The following is a 9932-nucleotide window of genomic DNA, read 5'->3' on the forward strand; positions in this document are numbered from 1 at the left end:
GCACCCTGGTCTGAATGAATCCGCTGGGGGCAGCCGTACACTTGAATAAAGTTCTTACAGATCGCATAGGTGGCCGACCACTGTCTGATCTCGAGTAGGGGTTACCAAGGTGAATTTGGTAAAATGGTCCACCATGACTAGGCAATGCTTGTACCGTTGGTGAGTGGGGCCAATGGTTAAATAGTCTATCATTAGGAGTTCGAGTGGTGCTGATGTTAGTATTGTTTACACTGAGGCCTGTTGCTCAGGTGGTTTAGTTAATTCGCGCAGACGGCATATGTGGCAAACTTCTTCCACTGCGGCTTGCAGACGTGGTGATAGGCCATTTGTTGTAGCCACTGGAAAATCTTTTGTGCCCCGAAGTGAGCCCCCTTTTCATGGGCTTCGCGAACAAGTTCAGTGAGCCAAGCTCCCAGAATCACGATCTGTCAGTTGGTCGTCGATGTTGTGCGCAGCACTGCCTTACGGTACAATAGTCCTCCTTTGATAACCAGTTTTTCCCACTGGTGTAGCATTAGCAGAGTGTCTCGAGTCAATGTCCTTCTTTGGGTGTTGCTGGGTAGCTGCTTCGTGAACACTCATTGACGCAGGGGGCCTATCTCCCCATCTTCTTGTTGCTGTTGTATCCATTCGTCTCGGGATTGTTCTAGCATGCCCCCAATGTGTCCTGTGTGAGATTGCTCCCGGGTTATAGCCATGATCCCGGTGGGTGCCAGAGCGAACGGCGTCTCTTCTCCTACCCGCTCGTCATCTTGGCTTTGCTCAGGGGTTGCACGTCGTATTCTGGAGAGGGTGTCGCCATGTACATTTTCCGCTCCCCTTTTGTAGATGATTTTATATTTGAATTTGGCCATCCGGGCCACCCACCGCTGTTTGAGGGCTCACATTGTCGAGGTAGGCCAGCGGGTTGTTGTCAGTCCGTATCACCACCTCAGAGCCTGCCAGGTACTCCGCGAACCACTCTGTCATGGCCCACACTACCGCAAGGAGCTCAAGTTTAAAGGAGCTGTAATTGTCGGGAATGCGTTCAGAGTCATGGAGTGATCGGCTACCATAAGCGATCACCCTTTCCCGGCTGTCTTGGACTTGTGACAAAACAGCTCCCAGCCCGTGTAAACTCCCGTCGGTGTGCAGTATGAACGGCGGCGAGAAATCCGCGTAGGCTAACACTGGGGCTTCCGAAAGTGCGGTCTTAAGATCTTGAAAGGCCTCTTCCTGCGGTTCTCGCCACTGGATTTTTCTTCCATTGGCCCCGGCAGGGGCCCCCTTCAACAAGTCCTGTAGGGCTCGGGCCTGGCTGGTGAAGTTTTTTACGAAACAACGGTAATATCAGGCTAACCCCAGAAAAGCTCGTACATCTTTTACCGTCTCGGGAGTGGCCACCCCTGTATCACGGCGATCTTCTCCACGGAGGGTCTGACGCCCTCGGCTGAGACGGTATACCCTAGGTATTCGATCTGCGTATGGAACAGGTGGCATTTCTGGGGTTTTACCTTCAACCCGTACTTTTGCAGCCTGCCAAACACCTGCCCCAACCGCTGCAAGTGGTCATTAAATGTGGCAGCGTAGATGATGATATTGTCTAGGTATATCAAGGTGGCCTCAAAATTAAGATCTCCTAGACATTGCTCCATTAGCCGTTGGAAGGTCCCGGGGGCATTGGCTAGTCCGAACAGCATACGATTAAGCTGGAACAGTCCCATGGGTAGAATGAACGCAGTCTTGGCACGGTCCTCCTCCGACATTGGCACCTGCCAGTACCCGCTGGCCAAATCTAACATAAAAAAGTATGTAGCCTTTCCCAAGGTGGATAGGGATTCCTCTATATGGGGCAGCGGGTACGAGTCTTTGATGGTACAGGCGTTCAACTTTCGATAATCCACACAGAACCGTAAGGTACCGTCTTTCTTACGGACCAACACAATGGGGGCCGCCCAAGGACTCTGGCTTTCCCGGATAACCCCTTTTCGCAGCATTTGGCCCAGCAGTGTATTTACTTCTTGGTACAGCTGCGGTGGAATCTGATGATATCGCTCTCTGATAGGGGCTGTCCCTTCGGTGGGAATGCCGTGCGTGATGGCTGTGGTGCATCCGAAGTCGTCTTCATGGTTAGCAAATACCTCATGGTACTGGCCCAGGAGTGCTTCTACTTGCTGTATTTTTGCCAGGGTTAGGCCAGAGAGTTCTGCCCGCATTTTCTGTAGGATAGCTTGGCCCTTCTCTCCGGGCGAGGCCCCGGTGGTTTGGATGGAACTAATAGTCACCGCTCATGGGTCCCCCACCTGTGCTTTTAGCTGTAATGCCGGGGTCGGAAGCACCTCCTCCAAAGGTTTCACCAGTTTTGCCATTTCGGCACGTGGTTTTAGGATGACATCTTGACCTTCCAGGTTGACACAGCACACAAGAACGACCCCCTTTCTCACAGTGACCAAGGCGCGGGCCACTAGGACTCCAGAGAGTAGGCGCTTCGAGAAGCACGGTTCCACCTGCACCTCTACTCCCTCCAGAAGGCATATGGGCCCGGATGGGCAGGGCTACCACCATCTGCCCTGGTGGTAATGTGAGCTGAGGGGTCGCCGGTGCGATCACTCTCCCCAGCACCTCTCCCTCCTGACAATCCTGTAGCTGTTGGAAGAACTGTCCTTGGGGAGTGCGGGAGCCCCATTGTCTCAGAGTCTCTTGCGTAGGTTCACTAAGGAGTAGGCTGCTGAACTCTCTCAATACGTTCATCCCCAGGGTAACAGGGAGTTTTTTGTTTGCATCTCCCTGGGTCAGGAACACCCTTCGGCGGCCGAGTTGTTTGCCGCACAATGAGATTTGCATCCAGGCTACTCTGACTACCGGGACTGGTAGCTAGTTGGTGGCTAGTAACTTTATCACAGACCCCCATTGGGGCCTCACAGCTTCGGGAAAGTGCTGTCGGAAATACGTTGCTGGCATTGTTGTGACTTGCGACCCCGTATCTACCAGGCAGCGCACTGCATGTCCTTCGAACTCAGCCCATATCATCGGACACTTTGCAATCAGGTCTTCAGGACTTCCACCACCCCGCATTGTGGGTTCTGGCTCCGAGCGACATCCCCCCAGCTCAGAGCCCTTTAGTTTAATGGCCGCCGGGGTGGGTATCTCCCACACTGCGGACTCTCTCGGGCAAAGTCGCCCAGCTCGCCACATCCAAAACAATCCCGAGGCCGCAGGTTCCGACCGCCCCTGGGATTACGAGGGCCCCAGAGCATTGGGCCCGGTCCAGGCTGTCCACTTGTGGTCTCGGCCCTTCTTTTCACTTCGGCCAATTCGCCTCTGATGCTCTTCAGCTCCTGCTTCATTTCTTCAACCCATTGAGGCTCTCCGATGGTGTTCAAGGAGACTTCAGTGCTCCGGACCTTTCCCACGGGGACTGTCAGCGCCTGTTCTTGCTTTCGGGCGCGTGCCTGGCCCCCCACCTCAGAGAAAGCCATACGTGGGTTTACCCGGACCCGTAATGCTTGCTTAGTCAGGGGGTCTCGGAGCCCGGTCGCTAAGAGGTCGCGTAGGGTTATGTCAATGAGGAAAATGTTGACTTGAGGGCACTACTTAATATTAAAGGGGATCAAAGACCACACACAATATAATATGTACCATGAGACAAAGAAAAGAAGTGTGTAAAAAAAGGTCATGATCAACCACACAATGACAACAAAATATAGAAAAAAAATCATGACAAATCTTATTAATGTAAACACACAAAAAACACACTGTTCGAGACAATATATTAAAAACAGTTAAAAAGGTCAAAAATAGGCCATGTAGAAAAAACACCCCCCCCCCCGTCCATATAAGGACCACACCTCCTCCAAAGTGCAAGGCAGTATGACCCACAAATGAGTCACTCAGCAGCATGTACTGTAATAAGGTGCATGTTGCCAGCAAGAGGTGATGGGAGGAGGAGGGAAACCATACTGGTCATACTGGTCTATGGTATCTTGAAACTTTGTCTTTTAATATATGCATTTTGTCTATTCCATGTACTGTATATATCCTGTCTGTCTTAAGATCATATGTGATTTTTTGAATGCCTATTTCTATCATTTATCATTGTCCTTATATCCCGGTCAGGGTTTTTCTATATGGATTTATTTTCCATCATGGCTATTTAGCGCATCATTAGTGTCACGCCGTTCTGTTTTTATTTGATTGTCGGCATGACAATGCATGTTTTTTGCTTTAACCCCTTACTCCTTTCCCCCTAATTGAGCTGGGATACTGCTGGCTTTTACCTGTATGGAGCCTGCTCAGTTCCTTGCTCTGCTGCATAGCTGCACATGTGGTGTTAGGTCTTTGCTCTGCTGCTTGACCATTCACATGTGCGGTCCCTGGTCGCCGCTGTGGAAGCTGTCCGCGGGTTGTGAGGTCATTTGCAGCTGGTGCATGACTTTCCACATGTGTCTAGGCTTGCAGACAATGCCAGGTGCTCTAGGCTGCAGTTCCTGCACTGATTGTGCTGCAATGGTTTCTGTGTGTGCCTAGGGCGTGCACAGCCACACCTTCCCTGCTTTTATCAGGGTTAGTGTGTGTACTTGAAATGCTGTCCCCAGCCAATTGCTGAAGGGCAGCTCCTTTATAAACTTACCTGCCTTATGGGCGGGGCCAGAGCTACTCACAAAGCTCCTGAACCTTGCCGTGTGTCTCGTGTCTGTCTCCCTGGACCTCATCTGTCTCTGTTTTGGTACCAAACTCCCTGCCTTGATTCCTGCTTTGTCCTGTTTCCTCGCCCTGCCCTGCAGGCGTTATATCCGGGCCTGAATCCCTGATCCTGTACCTGTCATGTACCTAAATTCGCCCTGGCCTGGGGGCGGTGTATCCAGGCTTGAATCCTTGCCCCTGTACCTATCCCTTACCTGACTATGTCTGAACTGTCTGCTGTGTTATGTTCCTGGAATCCCTCTGTGTTTGGAGCCCCGCACCCAGTGACACTGAGACTCTTGCAACCGGTGTTCCTGCTGAGTATCTATTATGCTGTGCTCTGACTACAATGCAGTGCTAGCTCCATGCAGGCCCAGAAATCCTGCGGTCTTAGTACCATCACGCTTGAGTTCCTTCCTAGGTCCGATGCCTGGAGCCTGACGACCGCAGTCTGGAACCTGATGACTGCTGCCTGGATCCTGGAGCTGGATGACTGCAGTGGTGCCTGTAGGTCGTGTTGGATGTCCAGAACCAAACGACTCCTGTCTGATGTCTGCCAGCGACTCTGATGTCCTGTGGGTGACCCTGATGTCCTGCCTGCATCTGGATGACCTCGTGTGTCCTGATGTCCTGATGACCTCGTGTGTTCTGATGTCCTGATGACCTCGTGTGTCCTGATGACCTCGTGTGTCCTGATGTCCTGATGATCTCATGTGTGTATGTACTGTGACTTTACTTTAAGTAAACTTTACTTTATTTATACCTGAAGTTGTGCGGTGTCATCAAGTCCTACGTGTTCTTGTTCAGCTGCCACAGTATCCCGGTCGCTGCCCTTCCCTAGTTCGGGTAGGCCCGGGTTCCCCTCTTTGGTATTGAGGGTCCATATTGTGTCCCCGGGGGATGCCCGCCCCTCGCCATCGGCGTGGAGGCGCCTGCTGGGCCGCGTCTGCGGCCGCAGTCATGACAATTAGGCTTTATCCATATTATTTTGCTTGCCATTGGTCAGCACAAGATTGGACTAGGCAGGTGCATAGGTTGACTATTATTATTATACACAAACCAGACAGGGTCAGGGTGTAGTACATGTTTTTGCCTAGCACTTCATCCTTGTGCATATATCTCGGACAGGGTTTTTCATATGGATTTATTTTCCATCATGGTTATTTAGTGCATCATTAGGCTTCATGCATGTTATTTTGCTTGCTATTGGTCAGCACAATATTGGACTAGGTTGACTGTTATTATTCACACACCAGACAGGGTCAAGGTGCATTACATGTTTTTTGCATAGCACTTTGGAGGACGTGTGGTCCTTATATGGACCGGGGATGTGTATATTTTTTCTACATGGCCTACTTTTGGCCTTTTTAACTGTTTTTAATATATTGTCTCTATGAGTGTGTTTTTTGTGGGTTATGTCAATGGGCCCTACACCTACACCGCCTTTTTGTTCAATGGCCGTATACAACTCCTGAAGGATATTCATGTATTGGGTGACCGTCTCCCCTTCCCCTTGCATGCGACTGAATAACCGGGTCCTCAGCTCTCCCACGTCCATCGGGTCCCCATGGGTCTCCTCCAAGATCTGCAAGACCCTTACAAAGGTGTTTCACTGTCCCGGGGGCCTCAACATCACAGAATTCCGGGCCTCCCCGTCCAATGCCATTAGGGCCACTACTGCCTCTAGGTCAGGGGTCATCGGATGCATCCTAAATAGCCCTCGCATCCGTTCCATCCAGCTCCACAGCATGGTGTTGCTGCCAGAGAACCGGGGCAGGTTACTCAGCATAGCCCCCAAGGTTAAGCTGGATTGGGGGCTGCCGTTGCCCCCCTGGTCCTTGGCATCGCTCGTGCTCGGAGGCTGCATCCTGCCAACTATGCCAAGTGTAGTAATCGCAGGCACGCGTGATGCAGTGATGAGACGCTAATAACTGCCCGGTCTAAAACCGGTACCTATAAGGCCGCGGTGCAGCCGACTATGGGTCCAGAAACTATGATTATACAACTACAGCGTGTCACTTATCTTCCTCTGATGTCCGCCAGAGTGGTGATAGATGTCCAGTCGATGTCTCAGCTGCTGGGCCCAGTCAACGAGGAGCTGTCGCAGGCTTCTGGCGTTCCTACGCCCAGGTGGAGCGAGGGCACAACAGGCCCCTGTAGAGTTCCTCTGCGTGGTCACGGCTGAAGTTGGCCGGCAGTGGCCACGGGCTGCAGTGGACGGACCACAGGCACGGGCTGGAGTCAGGCAGTGGCAGCCACGGGCGACCGCGGGTAGGCCGCAGCCGCAGACTGGAGTTGGCTGGCGGTGGCCTTGGACGGCAGTGGATAGGCCACCACCGCGGGCTGGAGTTGGGCAGTGGCGGCCACGGTCGGCAGCAGGTCGGCCGCGGGCTGAAGTGACGGGAGTGGGTGCACGGTCATTTGGTCGGCGCCTCCCTCCTGGACCGCCCGGGGCTGTCTCCCTTCTGGCAGTCGTGGATCTCCCTCCATCCTCTCTGGCTGTCATTCACTCCTGCAGGCTCTGGCTCTCTGGCGCTGCCTAGACCTCCTGCTCCTTCTCTCCTGTTCTGTCGAATGCCCCCTGTTTATATAGACTTGGCACACACCAAAAAGATTCTGATGCAGAAAGGTGGTTTTAATGAATTGCAGTACATACATACAGACGTTTCGGTCTAGGACCTTCATCAATGTACTGTGAAATATAGATAAAGATAACAAAAATAAAAATTGACAAAGAAAGTATATGCAACAAATTACATGGGTTTTCAAAATGGAAAATGGATAACATGCTGAGACATCGTTCACATTATAGCACAGAATAAATGATGGCACAGGGAATAGCAAGCAATCGTGAAGAACAAGATCAAGAGAAGGAGGCACATACCAATAAGTTGTACTGTGAGCTCTTAGTGACTGGGCTTTAAGGGAGACACCTATGGGAAGATGAAGCTGATATAATGGCTGCTATGGTGGCCAGAAATAAAGAGTAAGGGATATACAAGCTGCACCACATCCATTACATACCAATACTGCAAGGAGGCACCTGCGGCCATCCCACTGTGGGAGGAGAGGAAATCTACTATAATAAATGCGCTAAGCAGCTTCCAGGTTGTAACAACTTCCGTCCAGTTGTAACTGGTGACGTCACAGCACACCTCTTGCCATGTTAACCCTCAACACACCACTCCTCAACACACACTCCTCTCACCTTTCACTATCTCCACTAATGTCCACTCGCAGGATTTGAGAATATTCAAGATGGCGTGGCCGCAAGAACATGTCGCCGGCGTGGACAACGTCGGGATCAAGGATGGCGCCGGTGGAAGAAGATGTCAGGGAACGTGGAGCAGCGATGATGATGGTGTGAGTATGAGAGACAGAGTGAGAGAAAGGGTCGTATGTGGAGTGAAAGAGTGAGTGGACGTGAGTGGAGATGGTGAAAGGTGAGAGGAGTGTGTGTTGAGGCGGTGTGGTGTGTTCAGGAGGAGTGTGTGTTGAGGGTTCACATGGCAAGAGGTGTGTCACTATCCTCCCGATGCAATAGCATCGGGCCTTAACCTACTATAATAAATGCGCTAATCAGCTTCCAGGTTGTAACAACTTCCGTCCAGTTGTAACTGGTGACGTCACAGCACACCTCTTGCCATGTTAACCCTCAACACACCACTCCTCAACACACACTCCTCTCACCTTTCACTATCTCCACTAATGTCCACTCGCAGGATTTGAGAATATTCAAGATGGCGTGGCCGCAAGAACATGTCGCCGGCGTGGACAACGTCGGGATCAAGGATGGCGCCGGTGGAAGAAGATGTCAGGGAACGTGGAGCAGCGATGATGATGGTGTGAGTATGAGAGACAGAGTGAGAGAAAGGGTCGTATGTGGAGTGAAAGAGTGAGTGGACGTGAGTGGAGATGGTGAAAGGTGAGAGGAGTGTGTGTTGAGGCGGTGTGGTGTGTTCAGGAGGAGTGTGTGTTGAGGGTTCACATGGCAAGAGGTGTGTCACTATCCTCCCGATGCAATAGCATCGGGCCTTAACCTACTATAATAAATGCGCTAATCAGCTTCCAGGTTGTAACAACTTCCGTCCAGTTGTAACTGGTGACGTCACAGCACACCTCTTGCCATGTTAACCCTCAACACACCACTCCTCAACACACACTCCTCTCACCTTTCACTATCTCCACTAATGTCCACTCGCAGGATTTCAGAATACTCAAGATGGCATGGCCGCAAGAACATGTCGCCGTCGTGGACAACGTCGGGATCCAGGATGGCGCCGGCGGAAGAAGATGTCGGGGATCATGGAGCAGCGACGATGACAGTGTGAGTATGAGAGACGGAGTGAGAGAAAGGGTCGTATGTGGAGTGAAAGAGTGAGTGGATGTGAGTGGAGATGGTGAAAGGTGAGAGGAGTGTGTGTTGAGGAGGTGTGTGTATTGAGGGTTAACATGGCAAGAGGTGTGTCACTATCCTCTCGATGCGATAGCATCGGGCCTTAATCTAGTGCTAAATAACTTCATGACAAGAGGCATAAAGACTGTCAGGTTGTGCATAGAGAGATCATGGGATCTTACCGAGGTTCTATATAACAAGTGGACGCAGTATCCACCGCGAATCCAAGGGTGCTGTGATAAGGGAGAGTGACAGGATTTTATAGTCCTGGGTGAGATGTAGCAGGGGCGGGAGCGTGCACCCGGAAGTGGAAGGGCAAGTCCTGTACATACGGCATCATGTGTTCCAGACGCTGAGAGAGGACGAAAGGGGGGGCGTGTCAGCAGAGAAGCCACAGGAGTGTGCTGCAGCCTGACAGGCTGGATCGCAGATCCGGGCAGTGAGGAGGGATCTGTTACCATGGAAACTACTGCGGCGCTGATATCAGAAGTGCCGAGAGTGAAAGTAGTGGCTATTCAGTGCTCTGGTGGTGAAGATTCAAAAAATTCACAATTGTTGATTCTGTAATTGAGATAAAATGCAGTTAGTATCGAGGACATGGAGTATTACAATAAGATACAATAAAATGAAAGAAAACATCATGATGCAGCATTGAAACAAAAATTACACAACATGTCTAAGCAGAATAACGGTGTCAGATTATGTCAAAAGTTATGACTGGAGGAAAGCCTGGATATCATAATCTTTGTTTAACCCCTTAGGTGCCAAAGTGTTGAGCTCATGGATCCAGTAGGCCTCTCTTCTTTTTAAAAAATTGATACGGTTGCCTCCCCTGCGTGATGGATGGATCTGCTCTATTACTTGAAATTTTAGT

At 51.1% G+C, this 9932-nt stretch overlaps 1 protein-coding gene across 3 annotated transcripts in view; it reads right to left on the reverse strand.

Moving 5' to 3' along the window:
• The window catches only part of LOC141094239 (uncharacterized), a 58366-nt gene extending 48832 nt beyond the window's left edge, over positions 1 to 9534 (reverse strand). For 2 of the 3 annotated variants that reach the window (XM_073580053.1, XM_073580052.1), the window contains exon 1: positions 9241 to 9534. In XM_073580053.1, coding sequence (XP_073436154.1) covers positions 9241 to 9519 — 279 coding nt within the window. In that variant the 5' untranslated portion in view covers positions 9520 to 9534. Of the gene's footprint in view, positions 1 to 4256; positions 4488 to 9240 lie in introns of those variants that run through there. The other variant, XM_073580055.1, reaches the window with a different exon arrangement.
• Positions 9535 to 9932: the final 398 nt, after the last annotated feature.

Source organism: Dendrobates tinctorius, unplaced genomic scaffold (assembly GCF_039654945.1).
Source record: "Dendrobates tinctorius isolate UK_male_01 unplaced genomic scaffold, ASM3965494v1 ptg000063l, whole genome shotgun sequence".
Lineage (NCBI taxonomy): Eukaryota > Metazoa > Chordata > Amphibia > Anura > Dendrobatidae > Dendrobates > Dendrobates tinctorius.